Consider the following 19,082-nt stretch of genomic DNA (forward strand, 5'->3'; position numbering starts at 1 on the left):
ATAGGTGACACATCGGGAGATTTAGTAGGGATATCAGTGAAGGGTATAGCCTTGATACCAGTTTTTTGTTCCATTTCTTTTAGGAAATTTACAGTGGATTTTGATGTGTGACTGCTAGCTTTGTCCTGATGGAGTCTCACAGATGAATGGCACTGTGGGTAAAGCGATGGTATTTCATTCAGAAAAATTGGCGATAAAATATGTTTCTGATAGTATTTGGAGTTAATCTTGACATTTTTTTGCACTCTCTTTATTTTTAACTTGCCATTACAAGAAAAACCAGCAACAATCATGAATCCCTTAGAAAAAATTTCTTTCGATTCTTTGAACCATGTACTTAAATTTTTTCCTCCCCTTTTATGATAACAAATGGCCTTTTTTTGTTACAATCATTTAAATACACTCATGCTTCATCTATTGTGACAATTGTTTTCCATTTTCCTTTGGATAAGTGTTTCTCATATAGAATTCTGCAGTGTGACCTGCATTGTGCAATATGCTTTGAAAGAAGACAATGCACATTGCATTTTTTCACTTTCTTAAGATTTAAATAAACGTTTATCATTTTGTTTACAGTGGACACCAAGCATTTTAATGATTTTGCAACTGTCCTTTGACTAGGGGGATTTTCTTTTAACATTAAACAACGTACCTTTGCAATAGTCGAAGATGTCCATTTTTTCCTTGGATACTTGTTTGGAATTTTTGTCCCACTTGAGGCTCCAATTTGACGTTTTTTTCCTTTCTTATTAATGATATTACCTATCGACGCTTTAGATATCACAAAACCTTGACTCTCACATCATTTTTGGATAACAGAGTCGGAGTGTGCATATTTCTCTTCGGAAAGAGCGTAAATGTAGCCTTCGAACCACTGCTTTGTTAAATTCGCCATTTTGAATAAAAACAAAACTTTCAAACCACAGGGGATAATTTTGACTTTTAAAAACATAGTACAATTGCAATTACTTCTTTTGCAGCAAACGATTTTTTATTACCGCTTACCAAAATTGTTTAAAAAATATGCGAACAGCCTCTGAAGAAGGAACAAAAGGTTATCGCTTGCTGGATACAAATACCGACAGTATTGTAATTAGTCAGGATGTGACATTTATATCAAAAGATCCCCATCCTAAGGATAAAAAGGAGGATACAGAAGATCTATTTTTAAAGATAATTCAGAAAAGGAGTATATCTCTGAAAATACAGAATTGAGGTGATCTCCTAGGCAAAAACAAAGGTATACCGCGTGTGATATATAATATTAGTTCATACTCAGCACAGTCAGAGGAAGCAGCAGATCCAATATCATATCATGAAGCTTGTTTGGGTGCCAATAAGGAAAAATGGAAACAAGCCATGCAAGAAGAGATTAGTGCTTTAAAGACGAATGGCACATGAATTTTGACAAATGCACCGGAAGGGAAATTCATTATAGGCTGCAAATGGGTATACAAGTCCAAACGAGATTGCGAAGGAAAAGTATTTTGCTATAAAACTAGACTGGTTGCTTAAGGATACCAGCAGAAATATGGTCATGACTATGATGAAGTATTTGCTCCGGTAGCCAAGCCAACTACTTTGAGAATGCTTCTTACCATAGCAGGAACAAGAAAAATGGCAATAAGACATTATGATATACAATCAGCATATTTAAATGGAGATTTATCTCATGATATATACATGAAGCAACCTCCTGGATTTGAAGAAGGTGATAAAGTTTGTAAACTTGTAAAGAACTTATATGGACTCAAGTAAGGGGCGAATGAATGGAACAGAAAACTCAATGAAATTCTCTTAAGCAAAGGACTTGAACGAAGTGAAAATGACCCTTGTTTATATACAAGACAGGATAAAGAAGGGTTTGTATACATCACTGTACATGTGGATGATATGGTCGTTGCAGCAACCAAAGAGGATTCACTTGAAAAATTTGAAAGCAAAATTGGTGAACATTTCTTAATGAAAAATTTGGGAAATATACATTACTATTTAGGCATGCATTTTCAAACGTGACAACGAGGGAATCTTCTACCTAGACCAATCAAGCTACATTTTGAGAAAGCTGAAACAGTATCACATGAACGATTGTAAAACATCTACGTTTCCTATTAATCCAGGATATTATAAGCAAAGGAAAGATGCAAAAGCTTACAGTAAAGTTGAGGAATATAAAAGTGCAATAGGATCCTTATTGTACCTAGCAGTCAATACTAGACCAGACATAGCAGCTGCTGTTTCCATATTAGCCTGAAAAGTGTCAAAACCAACGGAAGCCGATTGAATCGAAGTCAAAAGGCTCTTCAGATATTTGAAGTTAACCAAAGATATTAAACTGCATCTGGGAAATATAAGCGAGAAGGAAAACAATTCGTTGTTATGTTATGTGGATGCAGATTGGGGGAATGACCATACTGATAGGAAATCCAACTATGGATATTTCTTTAAATATCAAGGCAGTGTATTTACATGGAACTGCAGAAAACAACCGTGTGCAACTTTGTCGTCAACTGAAGCAGAATTTATAGCACTTGCCGAGGCAGCAAAGGAGGCAGTTCGGCTCAAAAGACTTTTACAAGATTTCCATGAAACGGACACCAATTGCATTTTTTATGAGGACAACCAAAGTTGTATCAAGATGTTAAACAACGAAGGAGACAGTGGTAGAACTAAACATATAGACACTAAATACCATTTTGTTAAGGATCTTGTTAAAAGTAAAAATTACCAACTTCCATATCTGCGCACTGATGAAATGACTGCTGACATTTTAACAAAGCCATTAGGACCAAACAAACTAAAAACTTTTAGGCAAAACCTTGGATTATGTTAAAGGTGAAATTTCATATCATATATTTATTTATTGTTTTTATGCATCTTAAGGTAAGTTATTTTGCTTTACTAAAGATTAACCATTGAGGAGGGGTGTTGTATATTTTATACCTCCGAATATCAGGAGATGCAATGATTAATGTGATTTCCTTTTCTTTATTAGCTTGTGTTCGCCTCTCAGAGCATAAAATGATGCCATCTATGTTTTTGGACAGTCTGCCAACTTTAAGCTCTGAACTTCAGTTATAGAGTTGTAGTAATGCTGATCGGTGCCGTATTGTGGTTGTTTACTTTTCTATTCTCCTTATAAATTCTGTTATCCCTGTGATGAAGGTATAATTTAATTTATGCTATTTTTAACGGTTTGCATATCTCTGGACTGTTTCCGGGCGGTTGATACTCTTCCTTGGACAGCAAGGTCACCAGACCTTTCACCAATTGAGCATGTCTGGGACAGGGTAGGTTAACAGATTCGGGCACCACAAAATATCGCAGATCTGGAGGAACAACTGATGCCTGGCAGAATGTGTCGCAGGATGACATTAGGAACCTCTACCACTCCTTGCCTCGATGAATTCAAGCATGCATTGCCGCCAGGAGCCAACTACTAATTTGAACACCAATAGCTGATTGTGAGCCGTGAACAGGTACTATGCAATCTCGTTTGGACTTGTATACCCATTTGCAGCATATAATGAATTTCCCTTCCGGTGCATTTGTCAAAATTCATGTGCCATTCGTCTTTAAAGCACTAATCGCTTCTTGCATGGCTTGTTTCCATTTTTTTATCATTTTATTATCTGTGTACGTGCTATACAAATATTCAATTTCATCAAAAACAACCACTTCCTTCATGGTGCTTAAGATTTTTTTGCAAAAGAGTGTATCTAGCCGCTGGTAATATACGGTTTACCCCAATAGGGTGAGCTTGCCCAGTCTTGGTAATTCTTAGGTTTATTATATAACTAGTTTCCAAAACTTTTTCACCTGAACTAAGAAAAGCTTTAATTACTTGTTTACTATTTTTGAACTCTGACAGTTTCCTCTTAAAATATTGTTCAGACTTATCCTTCAAACTGGCATGCTTACATTCAGCTGTGTTTAAGTTTGTGATGTTCGAGCTCAAACAGTTTGCAAGAACAGGAATAAGTAAGGAACGTGGCAGCAAATGAGTCGCATGTTCAATATGCATTATGATTGACTGCATTTGAATACTATTGTCGGGTTAGGGAAACACAAAAGGACTTAAAAAAGTTATGCGGTTTAATTGTTGCAGATAAAATGTATGAAACTTTGGATTTTAAAACAAAAGAATACATAGGTGGTCGCGAGGGGAAAACATGGTTTAATCCAACGCAGTTAGGGCAAGAATGTGGTTTATATCTCTCACCCCAAGGAAAATTACTGTCTGAAATACATAACCCTAAAATTCAGTCTGAAGAACTGAAAGTACCATGTGTTCAAAACCAAAATGTTAAGGATGACTCATTTCATCAAAATAAACACAATAGCAACCTGGATGTCATTTCATCCACACCAAAGAGATCATGTTATGTTTGTGGGGAAAAAGGCGAAAATTTTCATTTCGCTACGGATTATGTAAAATGTAAACAAAGCGAATAGAATAAGGAAATGGGGGAAAAAAATCAGTGTTAATAACATTAGTTTTATTCATGAGTTACAATATGCTGATATTTTAGTAGAAAATAAAAAAATAAAAGCACTTATCGATCATTAACTGAAATAAAAACACCGCTGTAAAATAATACTTAGCTCATGTTTTAATGAAAAAAAAAAAGAGGCAAATATCGCTAGAGTAGGATTATCTTTGAATCACAATTCATGAAGGTTAAAAATCATCATTGCAGTCATAAATAAACTATCTGTTCCTTTAATTTTAACAGGAAACATTTATTCTAAACTTCTAAAATTAAGTCAGGATGAAAAAATAAAATACCATTTCCTAACACCGAAAATAATTTTTAAAGTGAATCATCTTTACAAGAGAGATTTTATTAAATTTTGCAAATGTGTTTAAGGAATGTGATCTAGATTTCTTGCATATTAATGATGGGAATATTTGCAAGAAATCAAAGAAAACCAACGACATTAATTTAAAAATGACTTATCATGTTAAACGATGATATTCCGATATTGCAACATTACCGTTTGTTGAACAAAAAATTGTTGATAAACAGATAGATGAGTGGTTACAAATGGGGATAATTAAACCATCTTGTTCTGAATACACATCCCCAATTCGGTTATGTAAAAAAACACAATGGACCACATCAGTTATGCGTCGACTTCAGACAATTAAACAAAATACTGTGAAAGATTATTTTGCTATGGCCAAGACAGAGGAAGTACTTGACCATTTGGGGAAAGGGAAATTTTTTCAACTTTAGATTTGAAAAGTGGGTTTTTCCATATTCCAATCGATGAAAAATGTACCAAATATTTAGCATTCATTTTTCATAAAAAGTTTTTAAAAAAAATTTTTTTTAATTTTTTAATTTTTAATTTTTATTTTATTTTATTTTAAGAGCTTTCTTTGGTTTGACCAGAAGTTCTAGTGCATTTTAAAGATTTATCTATAACATATTCAGGGAATTAACAAGGGATAATTCAGGAAATAATAATACAGTTGTAATTTACATGGATAAGATTTTATCACACCTTCCCGTAATGAAACAGAGAGTTTAGTTTTAAAAACAACTTCAGAATATGGACTTGAAATTAATTTTAAAAAATGTCAATTCCTAAAAAGAAAAATTGAATTTCTTGGTTATTTAACTAAAGAATGTAAAAGTCGTCCATCCCCAAATAAGACAGTTGTAGTTCAACATTTTCCTCAAACTAAGAACGTCAAGCAAACAAAATAGCCAAACTACTCAGTGATATGCTTCATAATGGTGTAGAGTATGAATCTGGGCCAATGCAGAAGCAAGCATTTGATCACCTTAAAGAACTTTTGAGCCAAAGTCTTGTACTTCAGATCTTCCAGCAGGGAAAGCATGTAGGAAAAAGAGATAGAGGGCGCTGCACCGCCCGTATGTTTAGCTAATTAAGAGTTTCGGCAGAGAGGGTTGAGAGGTTGATGAGAGTGGTTGAGAGTGACATAAACTAGATACTCTGTAATCTGTATATAATATTTGTACATAGTCTTCTCTTCATTAAATAGATTTAGTTAAAGGAAAGTGTCTTTGTTTGGCCAATAGAACACAAGAACCACCGATAAAGAAGATGTAAGTAAGTTATTACATACATCAAGTTTTGGTAGCATCAGGCCAGAAGGTGAGTCATTTCATTTATCTGCATGCAATTTATCTTTGATAATGAGTTTTGAAGAAACCGTCGAGAGAAATAGAAAAATTAGAGGTTCGGTTCGTACCAGTGTAACAAAATTTAAGGAAATTAGATGAGGAATTGCAAAGCGAGAATCCGAACCTAGAAGTGTTGCAGGAATCGCTTTCAGTGTTAATCGAGAGAGAAACTAGCTTGTTAAAATATGATGAAGTTATTAATGCTCAAAGCACTGTTCAGGAATTAGAGACAGAAGTAGAACATTGTTTAGAATACAGCGAATCCATCATTAGATGTAAATCTAAAGTCAATAGATATATTCAAAATGTGGGTAAAACCGGAATAACTTCACAAGTTTCGGAAATCAAAACTAATTATAATACTAAATTGCCTCGCATTACCTTAGAAACTTTCAGCGGCGATTTATGTAAATTTACTGAATTTTGGGCTCAGTATAAAGCTGCCATTCACGAAAACAATATGCTTCAAGATGTTGAGAAGTTTAACTATTTAAGATCTTTACTCACCGGTTCAGCTGCAAAAGCTATAAGCGGATTGCCATTAATAGGAGAAAACTATATAAAGGCCATCGAAATCTTAACTGACAGATTTGGGAAAAAAGAAATATTAGTTAGTGCGCATATGAACGTTCTCCTAGTTTTAGAGTCAGTACGCCGTTCAAGTGATGTATCCAGTTTAAGAAAACTATATGATGAAATAACAGTTCAAACAAGAAGTTTAGAGACATTAGATATTAATTTTAATTCTTACAGCAATCTATTACTTCCTATTTTATATAAGTGTATACCGCAAGATTTAGTGTTACAGTTTAGTAAGGAGCAAAAGGTCGACACAGAGTCAACAGTGTCAGATTTATTGTTATTTCTAAAGAGAGAAGTAGAAGCGCGCGAAAAGTCACTAACTCTGGGTCTTAAGCAACAAACACTTTCGATAACCAGTGAAAGAAATACCGACAACTATCGTAAGAGTGTTGCTCCAATTAAAAAGAAAATGGTATCAGTGGCGACGCTTAATACATCAGTCGAAAATTATATGTGCGACTTTTGTCTTAAATCTCACCTTTCTAAAGACTGCGACTAAAGTATTTCAGAGAAACACAAAGCTCTATACGATCAATTTAAGTGCAAGCGCTGTTTAAAAAAGGGTCACAAAAAACCATTTTGTAAGGCAAAATGGGTTAAATGTAATATTTGCAAATCTTTGTCGCATTTAGAGAGCCTGTGTGATGCAGAAGGGCAAGAAAATAAATCCATTAAAAATACTGCGAGCGCAGCAAAAGGGACAAACGTTAGTTCACTATTCCTCGAAACACTGAGCAAGCAAATTCCTAATGACGTGATTTATTATCAAACATTGAGAGGTCAACTGGTAGGAAATAATTCCACATTTAACGTTAGGTTGTTATGCGATTCTGCTTTCGAAAGATCTTATGTTTGTCAGTCTATTTCCAGAAAAGCAAGTTTACCAACTATTTGTAAAGAAAGATTAAGAATTCATACATTTGTATCTTCGAATCCTCCAGTGCGAGAATTTAAAAGAAAAAGACTTTCTCTAAAAAATAAGACAGGGTTCACTCTAATACTCGAAGTAAAAACCATATGTTCCAGTGCATTACCCACGCCATATGCAGAAATTATAAACAATCTTCGCCAACAAGGATTTCACTTATCTGACAGCTGCGATAGTGAAGCGGCAGAGGTACAGATTTTAATTGGGAATGATTACTTGAACTGCGTCTTAACGGGGAAAACATCGGTTAACAGACTATTTAGTACTGCATGAAAGCATATTCGGTTGGACATTGAGTGGTAGAGTGGGGGGAGAGAGTAAGAAGTTAAGTTCAAGGTCAGACTCCACCGGCTTGTTTATACACATCGATTCGGAAGAGGAAATAAAAATATCGGAACAGATTCGTCAGCTTTGGGAGATTGAAAGTCTAGGAATCTCTAAGTGCGCGTCGGAAAGGGGTTCTGGCGATGAGCGAATAATTAAACAATTTGAAGAGGATTTGAAATATGTAGACGGAAGGTATGAGGCTCGCTTGTTGTAGAATAGGAGTCCAGAGCATTTGGAAAATAATTTTGGTTTAGCGAAAAGGCAGTTCGAAAGGGTGCAGCGAGAGTTAAAAGGTAACAGCTTTGTGAGGGAACAGTTTATGGAAATAATTAAATTTCAGACACAAAACAACATTATTCAAGAGTGTGAGGATACGAGAGAGGGATACTTTATGCCATTCCGAGCAGTGGTCCGTAACGATAAAAAAAGCACTCAAGTTCGAATGGTATTTAATTGCAGCAGTTGCGAAAGAGGAAAGCTATCGTTAAACGATTGTTTAGAAAAGGGCCCAAACCTAAATCCGAATATTTTGGATATCATTCTTTCCGTTCGAAAATTTAAAATTGGATTCTGCGGTGACATAGAAAAGGCATTTTTGATGATTGGGATAGCAAGGGAAGATAGGCAATATTTAAAATTTCTCTGGTATCCTGATAATGACAGTGAGGACTTTAAAATTATGCAAATGAACAGAGTATTATTTGGATGTAATTGTTCACCGTTTTTATTGAGTGCAACGATCAAACATCATTTAAAGACATATGCGGAAATAAACAAAAACTGTGTCGAGATGCTAAATAGCTCACTGTATGCAGACGATTTGTGTTATGGAGGGGAAAGTGTAGAATCAGCTTTCAGTCTTTTATCAGAGGCGGTATCTATTTTGAGAGACGCAAGTTTTAATTTGAGAAAGCTAAACACTAATTCTAAAGAGCTGTATGACTTGTGGGTTCAGGAAGGGTTGTGTGAAGAAAGTAGGTCTGAGAGAGATAGTAAGTTGAAAGTGTTAGGCTTGGTGTGGAACTTAGAAGAGGATGGTTTGAGAGTAGACGTTACATCATTGTTGAGTAGTTTAGAATCGTTGAGAAATAGTAAAAGATCGGTGTTTGACCCAGTCGGATTTATTTCTCCATTTGTGGTGCGAGTTAAGAGACTGATGCAGGAAATATGGGAGAGAGGTTTGGAGTGGGATGCAGAGTTGTCAAAGGAGTTACGGTGCAAATGGATAAAGTGGTGCGCTGAAATTGAGGAATTAAACGCGTTGAAAATGGAGAGGTACTACTTTACAGAAGTTCTAAGTAAAGGTCAGTCGGTTGAAATTCATATTTTCAGTGATGCGTCAGTAGTGGCATATGGAGCGGTGGCATATTTTAGATATAAGAATGAGAGAGGAGAGGTATGTACGTCGTTTATAATGTCGAAGAGTAGGATAGCTCCGTTAAAAAAGTTGTCCCTCCCTAGGTTGGAATTGATGGGGGCTGTAGTTGCAGCTAGGTTAGGGAAATATTTATTGAAAATGTTTCAGGATTTGGTAGGTAGGTTAGTTCTGTGGACGGACTCCGAAATTTGCTTGTGGTGGATAAAGGGGTCAGCGCGTGAGTGGAAGCAGTTCGTGTCGAATAGAGTTGCAGAAATACAAGACTGTACCTCGCCTGATAAGTGGAAATATTGTCCAGGGTCGGAAAACCCAGCAGATAAATTAACTCGTGGTGAAACAGCAAATGCATTGGTGAAAGATAATAACTGGTGGCATGGTCCATCATGGTTGAAAGATTCTGAAGATCAATGGCCTGAGCAGAAGTTTAAAGTAGAAACTGATACTCAAAATTTGGAACGTTTAAGCACTTATGTTCAGGTGACTATTCCAGAAGAAGAAAATGCGTTAGACATTACCAAATTCAGCAGTCTCGAAAAATTGTTGAGAGTTACAGCTTGGGTAAAGCGGTTTGTCGCCAAGCTAAGAAAACGTGCCTGTGAAGAAGGTCCTCTTACTGTATTGGAGATCCAAGAAGCTGAGGAGTACTGGATAAAACAAGTACAGAGAGCGAATTACTTTTCGGATATTCACCAACTAGAGAGGAATAATCTAATAACACCAGATTCTAAGCTTTACAGTTTAGCACCATATCTGGACAGTAGAGGTATTTTGCGTGTCAGAGGTCGTTTGGAACAAGCAGAATTAATAGATGACGAAAAACATCCCATTATTCTGCCCAAAACGAAGTTCACCGAACTAGTGATATTTAGTGAACACATAAAAGTATTCCATTCAGGAGTCATGGCAACATTGTCCAAAGTCAGGAATAAATTTTGGATACCTAAAGGAAGACAAGTAGTAAAGAAAGTTATTAACGCTTGCCTGGTGTGTAAAAAGTTTGCAGTGAAGCCCGCCAAACAGTTAACGGGTCAGTTACCCAGAGATCGTGTAGTCCAAAGTAATCCTTTCACAGTTGTAGGCATCGACTTAACGGGAGCAGTTACTATTAGAGAAAAAGCGGGTAACCACAAAAAGGTGTACATAGCCTTATTTACATGCGCCGTCACTCGTGCTGTACACATTGAAGTGGTTTCAGATATGTCAGCAAAAAGTTTCATTTTTTCATTACAACGTTTTTTAGCAAGAAGAGGGAGCTGCAAAGTGATTTATTCAGATAATGCCAAGAATTTCCGCAGCACATGTGAAATAATTAAAGGATTTAAAAGAATCAAAGCAGATCCAAGTGTGAGTGATTCCTTGACATCCAAAGAGGTAACATGGAAATTCATACCTGAGCATTCCCCATGGTGGGGAGGGTTCTGGGAGCGTTTGATGAGAAGCATCAAGGAACCTCTGAAGAAAATCTTAGGGAGAGCATTACTGACTTTCGAAGAGCTCTCTACAATATTAACTGAACTCGAGTGTGTGCTAAATAATAGACCTCTAACATACGAGAGCAACGAGCTGGGTGAACCTCGCCCGCTCACACCTTCACAGTTTTTATTGCCAGGACGTGGTACATTTAACTTTCCTGAGCATTTCTTGGAAATTTTTAACAAGGTATCCGACGAAGAGACTTTAACTAGGAGGAAGCTTTACCAATCTAAACTCTTAAAATTAACATGGATCAAGTGGAAAGAGTAATATTTACTCCATCTTAGAAATGCGCATAACTTTGCTAATCCTAAAACTGAGCGGAACCTTAAGACTGGAGACGTTGTGTTGGTAGAAGGACCAAAACAATCCAAACTACTTTGGGACATGGGTGTAATTGAAAACGTGATTATACGAAGAGATGGACATGTTCGAGCGTGCCTTGTTCGCACGCCCAAAGGACAATTCAGAAGATCGATCCAGATATTATATCCTTTCGAGATTTAATTTAGAACTTTTGATATTATTGAGTTTTAGTATATTATTAATTATTATGTTCATTTGTGGCTTTGATATATACTAGTATAGATTATTCTTTTATATTATTCATTTATATATGTCATACCATTTAGTATTAATCCATTATTAATTAATGTTGATATTGTTATGTAAGTAAGTTTGTGTACTCTTATTAAAGAGTACAGGTGGGGAGTCATGTAGGAAAAAGAGATAGAGGGCGCTGCGCCGCCCGTATGTTTAGCTAATTAAGAGTTTCGGCAGAGAGGGTTGAGAGGTTGATGAGAGTGGTTGAGAGTGACATAAACTAGATACTCTGTAATCTGTATATAATATTTGTACATAGTCTTCTCTTCATTAAATAGATTTAGTTAAAGGAAAGTGTCTTTGTTTGGCCAATAGAACACAAGAACCACCGATAAAGAAGATGTAAGTAAGTTATTACAAAGCCTTTGGAGTTACATACGGATGTTAGTAGTCATGGTTTTGATGCAGTATTGCTTCAATGCTTAGATAATAGACATATTAGATGATGGCATCTAATCCATTACATGAATAAGAAAACATCACTCCAACAAGAAAAAGTGCCAAGTTATCTCTTAAACCCTTATCACTTCTGTCGACGTGAGCAGCTAGTCAGGACATTTCCAAGAACTGGTTTATACGTAAGGCTTCCGAGAAATGTTTCGTCTAGCTACGAACAACATGCCCTAGCTATGAGCAACATTTTGAAACCTTCCGAAAATGTTCCGTCTGGAGACGTGTTCTGCATACGTTCAACCAATCAGACAAAAGTTCTGCTTCTGAAGGATCATGGGTAATTTTCAGTATGGCTATGGCTCTCGTTGTGGAATTATGGACGGTTGAAATAGATGCTTATTTAATTGAATAAATACGGAAAAAGGCCGTATATATATATACATATATTGATGTTTTGTTATAGTATAACTGTCTAAGTCATTTTTAAATGTTTAATTAATAAGTCATTAAATTTATAATCGAGGAAATTTCAGAGTATACAATATTTTATGACATGCTATTTCTGATGATTTGTTTACAAATTATTTGTTGCCAAAAGTTCGCCAAATTTGTTGTACTTTGGGCTGATCGTGTGAAACGAATATTATTATATAATAGAATTTTTTTATTAAGGGGAATAATTTTTTTAAATATGTTTGTATATGCATGACTTTACTCTTCTGCTAATTACCTTTATTACTTTTAAACTGAAATTGCATAATCAGCGATTATGCATATTTATTAAAACATGGATTATTTAATAATGAGGATACAGATTAAATTTGTATGCTATTATCTTCATGTTATTAATGAAATGCTTTTTAGATAATAAACACATTAAGAACTATATTTTTATTATAAATGGTACATATTGATACATTGGAAATTTATGAATTTCTTATTATGAATGATGAAAAACATTTGTATATACATTCATCAATAAAAATCTTATTCATTACTTTAATACTAATAAACATACATCAAGAACTTCTAAACCATCGCATCTCTCTCGCTATGTGTAGGTAAATATATGACTTATTAGATGTGTGTGTGTATATATATATGAATGCAAAAATGAACATGGCCAAAAAGTTTATTTGAAGTTACTTCTAATTCATATAATGATTATATAATTGTCAGCAACTGTAGTCATCAGTTCTTTGCACATTATCATGGATATGGAATACACAGTTGAAAAATAATTGAAGTGCATTTTGTGCATTAGGCTAGTCATTAAAATTCACCCACTTACACACAACATTTGCATTTGTAACTATACTTGGGAATTTAAATAAAAAAACTGAGCAAGTAGCCTTTATGAAATATTTAACATTTTGGGGATAAAATAAAAATTTTTGATTCATGCACATAAAAGTTATTAAATAAATATATCGATACAAAAAAAAAAAAAAAAAAAAAAAAAAAAAAAAAAAAAAAACTATTTACAATAATAAAATCAAATATATACAAGATATCATTACAAAGAAAAGGACTTCTCTTTGCACTGTTTTCTCTAAAACTTTTAGAATCACCAGAGTCGCGATAAAAGTGATTTACTTAATAGCCATTACCTTTCTATTATTTTCCATCACTAACAATAAAGTTTAAAATGAAAAGAGTGTGAGCAATACAAAATACAACATGGAAAAACAATCGTCACATGAAAGGAAACGTCACTTTCACCAATTTGAGCGATAACTGATTCTTGTTTAGCTTTCAGCCTGTTTACCAAGTGAAGATGGTAACCCGATTTCATGGAAGCTCACTTCCCAGAAATGTTCCTTGTAACGCTATGTTTCGGCAACAAATATTGTATGTAATAGCAGCCTTAGAGACAAAAACCAAAATAGTCACCAACTGCGATGCATTTTAGAAAACAATGCAGAAAAAAGATCTGATGCCAAAGATAGCTAAATGGGCACTACTACTCAAAGAATTCGAATATGAAGTTATCCACAGACCTAATCAACAAATGAGACATGTTGACACATAGAGCACGGATGCTGTGTGCACGGACACTTGTTCCCAAAATGAAACCATGACTAAGGTCGCAACAGCACAAGAAGCTGATGAGCGTCTTTAATTATTAAAAACACTGGTCGAGAAAGAACTCAGAGATGACTACCTGCTAAAAGATAAGGTGTTGTATCTGCAGGAGAGAGGTCGAGAACTCACCATTGTGCCAGAAGCGATGGAGTTAGAGATTGTTTGTGGAATACATAACAAAGGCCACTTTGCTGTATAAAAGATGGAAGATCTGTTGAAAAGAGATTGTCATATTTTGAAAGTTACAAAGAAAATCAAGCAAGTTAAAAGGAACTGTGTAGACAACATCCTCTGTAATAAAAAATGCAGCAAACTAGAAGGTCTGTTGAACCCAATCCCAAAGGACAGTATTCCTTTCAGCATATAAGACATCGATTTCACAGGACCCTTGTCATCCACAGATAAGAGACACTGACATATCATTACAGTGGTAGATGGTTTTACAAAGTTTGTTTGATTTTACCCAGTTAAGACAAAATCAACAACAGAAGTCATACAGAAGCTAAAAATCCAACAAGCTGTCTTCGGAAATCTCTCAAGAATTATTTTCAACAAGGAATCTGCTTTCACTTCAAAGGACACTGAAGATTACTGCAAAGATGAAGGAATTCAGTACACACACACACAAAAAAAAAAAAAAAAAAAAAAAAAAAAAAAAAAAACACAACAGGAATGCCAAGCGCCAATGGCCTGATTGAAAGAATTCATGAAACCCTTATCCCAGTGTTTGCAAAACTATCAACAGATAATCTTGCCAAATGGTTCAAGTTCATTCCTGACATCCAACGAATCATCCACTGCACCATCAGTAGAACCATGAAATTCAATCCCTTTGAACTGATGACAGGTGTGAAGAAACAAGGCAGACCAAAGAAATCCTTGATGAAGAATTCCTGAACTCCACAATCCAGGAGAAAGAAACTATTCATGAAGAGGCCCAAAGCAAAGTTCTTCCCATTGCAAGAGGAGAACTGACGACAATACAATCGACATTCTAGAACTGTTCCGCTCTACAAGGTCACGATCTAGTAGCCATTAAAAGAATGCAGTTAGGAGGTCTCAAGCTAAGACCTAAATTCTTAGGACCTTATAAAGTGGTCAAGATAAAGCCCCATGACCACTACGATGTAGCTAAAGTAAGATCTCATGAAACAACTTCCATTTTGGCTGACTACATTAAGTTCTGGTCTAATGGAATTGCAACCTGAGATCATTTCTTTGCAAACTGTTTTTTCCAACATTTTTTATAGTTTTGCTTTTTACAGATGTGATCTAGTGTTTGGAGGTCCTTACTGTTGATGGCTGAGCGTTGTGGGAATCGTGCCTCAACGATGCACCAGATTGTGCTATAAGTAAACAAATCTTCACTTGGATCTAGAAGTCCTATAGAAGCAGTCTAACAGAATGCTCACAAAGGAGCTACAACAAGATGCTTTCTGACTGCACGTAGGCGATCAGACCTGGACTGATCTAAACTGACCAAATGTAGGTGGTCAGCTGAATCATTTACCTGTGCATACAAGAACAAAGGTTGTAATTACTCTCCTAAAACATACTCGATCCATCTGTACAAACTCATCTCATTTATCTTTTCTTTTGTGAATAAAGAAATAAAACTTGATACTTTGACCAGTGTGTGTGATCTTTGTTTTATGAAAAGACATAACCCCTACATTAGCTTTTCAGCCAGTGAATGCCATAAATACCCAATACAGTCAAAAGTCGTTAATCCGGACTCGTCGGGACTTCGGCGATTCCGGATTATCGATTTTTCCGGATTATAGATGATCAGTTTAAATCTGGTAAAATGGCATGCAGAAATTATACAATTAAAAATATGAAACCGTAATTTACGAAATAAAGAACAATTATGATCTAAAGGGTATCAAAATTTACAAAAAAAAAAAAAAAAAAAAAAAAAAGCTTAATATTTATTTGTTTACTTTATTAAACATTTCTTTCAATGTAAGTTGTTTAAGTTGCTTCGTTTTTTATGTGATAATACATTCTCTTTAATTCTATAAACAGACATAATTTCGTGTTCAGTTACAAAGTTCCGCTGTTCAAGTCCTATAATTGCTGTGTCAAGAATACCGACTAATTTGTCAATCGAAATTTTTTCGTTTTCAATAACCTCTATCACTTTCTTCGCTATCCGAAGCGAATTATAATGACAAGGCATTTGATTTAAATCATATCAAAGACACATCGAGATGAAATACTACATTGAGTAAGCAATTATAAGCCAAATAAAATAAAAACATCTGCTCTTAAGATAAGGATAGTGCTGGATCAACTTCCAGTTCATTGCACGCCGCCGCCGCCCGGTGTTAAAGATAAACAATGTTTAGATAAACAAACGTTAAAGTTTACATAAACAAAGGATATGCCTTTATCCATTTTTTGCAGCAATTCTACTTTTTGTTTAATGGACTCCGAAAGATACTTTCGCTTTGTATATCCTTTACATATTAGTAAATATATATCGGAAATTCTATTTGACATAATCGAAAGTTCAAGCTTACTTTTATAAAATTGCTCTAACAGTCTGCAAAAAATAATAATCCAGATCCAATTCGAAGATTAAGGAACAACGCAATCTGCAACATTAACTGAAATAGATAATTAGATAATTTTAGCTTAGCTTATCCCGTCCGTTATACATTAAACGCGCGTTCGTAAACGTATTTTGCGCACGCGCACACGCAAATTCGCAGCGGTAAAGGTCTTACGCGCATGCGTCAAAGCGACGCATGCACAGAAAGTTTGTAGCTTTGAGGTCCGGATTATGGGTGTCCGAATTAACGACTTTTGACTGTACAACTTAAGTATTAGCACTTAAATTTATGTGCTAATACTTAAGTATCAAAATATTTCATGCAATACATAATAAATATTTCTTTAAATTACAGTTATTATTATTTTAACTTGAATGTTCATAATTAGATTTTACAAATATTTCTCATTAAAAATTTTTAATGCACAGCAGTAATAATATCTGATTTTTCTACAGCTATTTCTTTTCAGATTTGGAAATAGGACTAAAGGTGTGATCAAGTTACTCTAATTCGAATTTGAAAAATGCATTAAATTATATTTTGAAGCAAGAATTTGAAAGAACTTCATTCACTTGAAACTTGAATTTTTTTAACTGCCTGAATACAAAAGAAAGGAATGAATAATAGTTAAAAAATAATTTACTATTTATTGGTATCTCATATGTTTGACCTATTGTTATGTAAAGTTATGACCTATGACTATGCAAAGTATTCGTATTTACAAGGCCTATCAGTGGCTGAATGGTCACTGAATGCTGTTAGTTTGATTTGGGCTTGATTTCAGATGAATGGGCTGGGTGCATGAGCATTTTTGTGGTTTTTGTTATGTGTAACATGGATGTGAGCTCAACTTTCCTTTTCCAAAAGTCCTCCATGGAAACCTACCTCTTGTAGGCAGATAGCCCTCTAATACTTATGATAAAATAAAAACAAACCAAACCTTATTTATAACAATTTTAAAAATGTAAAATATTTTATCTTCTTCTCTGTTATTCTATCTTTTATATCCTTCAGAATATGTTATATTTATAATGTTTGCATATCTTTCTAAAATTATAAAACATTTCCAGCACCTAGATTTTATAACTAACATCTAGCATATTATTTCATACAAAGCTCTAATTGTAATGAAACAATAAAGATTGTAGAAATACTTACAGGATTACAAGTTGTCAAAGAAACAGAAGAAACTTCTTTATTTGTTGTAAGGATTTCAAGAACTTTTGGCAAAAAATTTTTATTGACTTTGACTCTAAGGTACTGCTTGCTTTCATATGAACTATGATAGGAGAAATAATAATGAAAATTATAAAAGAATTCACAATATTAACATATAGATACAAATTCAGTTAAACATAACACAATTCTTTATAGTTTGAGTTGATAATAAAGCATTCCTGATATAATTATCAAATTTGCACTACCCAATTGCATGCCATATATGTTATTAACATGTTTGATAAAATATAGAAATAGCTCTTATATAATTTCCTCTTCTAGCGTGGAACAGGTTTTATCCATTATTAAATTTCTCCTACATTCATGAGTGGTTAAGAGCAATTCTAAAACATCATTTCACTTTATGTTAAGAAATCTTTTTCATTGCAACAAATCATGCAGACAGTGAATCTGCCCCATTAATGGTGATTTATAGGCAATACAGAGACATGAAATTTTTTTCATAGGGCTGGCTCTTCAACTAATACAAACAAAATACCATATTCAAATTAAATATTGTTTTATTTTTTTCAAAAACAGGAAATACAAATAATTCTGCATAAACAAAAACATTTTTTTAATTAAAAAATAAACAAATGTTTCAAAATATCACAGAAATTTATAGTAAATGCGATGCTTGTTGTAAATAACACATTTTAGAGTACAAAGAGATATGGAGATCTTATATGCAAGGCTGCTTCTGAACAGAAATTACAAAGAATGAATAGGTTAGGTTTTTGTCACAGTATGTTCGTATGCCAGCCTATATGATTGGGATAAGGTGGGAAAACTGAATCGGTACAGTTGGTGCTACTACAGTATTCTGATGTATCCTTTTTTTTTTTTTTTTTTCTTTTTTGTTTTTTTTTAAATTCATTTGATAATTCTGATATATATGCTTTCCTTCATTCAGGTACTAGTTCGTTAGCTGGATGCACAACTGTACACTTCATATTACTACAAAAATGGAGATAAAATAACAAATTACTTATAAAGCTTGATTATCTGCACTTGTTGTTAGATATACATTACAGCTGTCATTTAGGAACTGCATAACTTTTCAGATCTAAGTGATGATTTTTAAAAAACGTTTTTACAATGTAAAGAGCAAAGAAAACTGAAAAATAATAAAAAGAAACAGAAAAGGAAAAGAAGAAAAAGATAACAGATAAAAAGATGAAGAGAAAAGTTTCATCTCTCTTTTATTCAAAGGTTTTACTTCTCAAGATTGGGACAAATGGTGATGAAACAATCATACACTGAAATTTATCCTAAAAAATCTGAAATCCAAGGAGAACAATTTATTCTTGAGTCACTTTCAGAAGATATTTTTTATAAAAAATTCCATGTAATATATATACATAATAATTTGCACCATT

General features: G+C 34.2%; 1 protein-coding gene across 1 annotated transcript in view; it reads right to left on the bottom strand.

Annotated features, from left to right (window-relative positions):
* LOC118197345 (NIF3-like protein 1) overlaps positions 1-19,082 on the bottom strand; it is an 80,588-nt gene that overhangs the window by 18,231 nt on the left and 43,275 nt on the right. The window contains exon 4 of the mRNA XM_085815718.1: positions 17,644-17,764. Coding sequence (XP_085671844.1) covers positions 17,644-17,764 — 121 coding nt within the window. The remainder of the gene's footprint in view (positions 1-17,643; positions 17,765-19,082) is intronic.

Source organism: Stegodyphus dumicola, chromosome 4 (assembly GCF_044657685.1).
Source record: "Stegodyphus dumicola isolate Sdum_Otavi_A_Nest chromosome 4, ASM4465768v1".
Lineage (NCBI taxonomy): Eukaryota > Metazoa > Arthropoda > Arachnida > Araneae > Eresidae > Stegodyphus > Stegodyphus dumicola.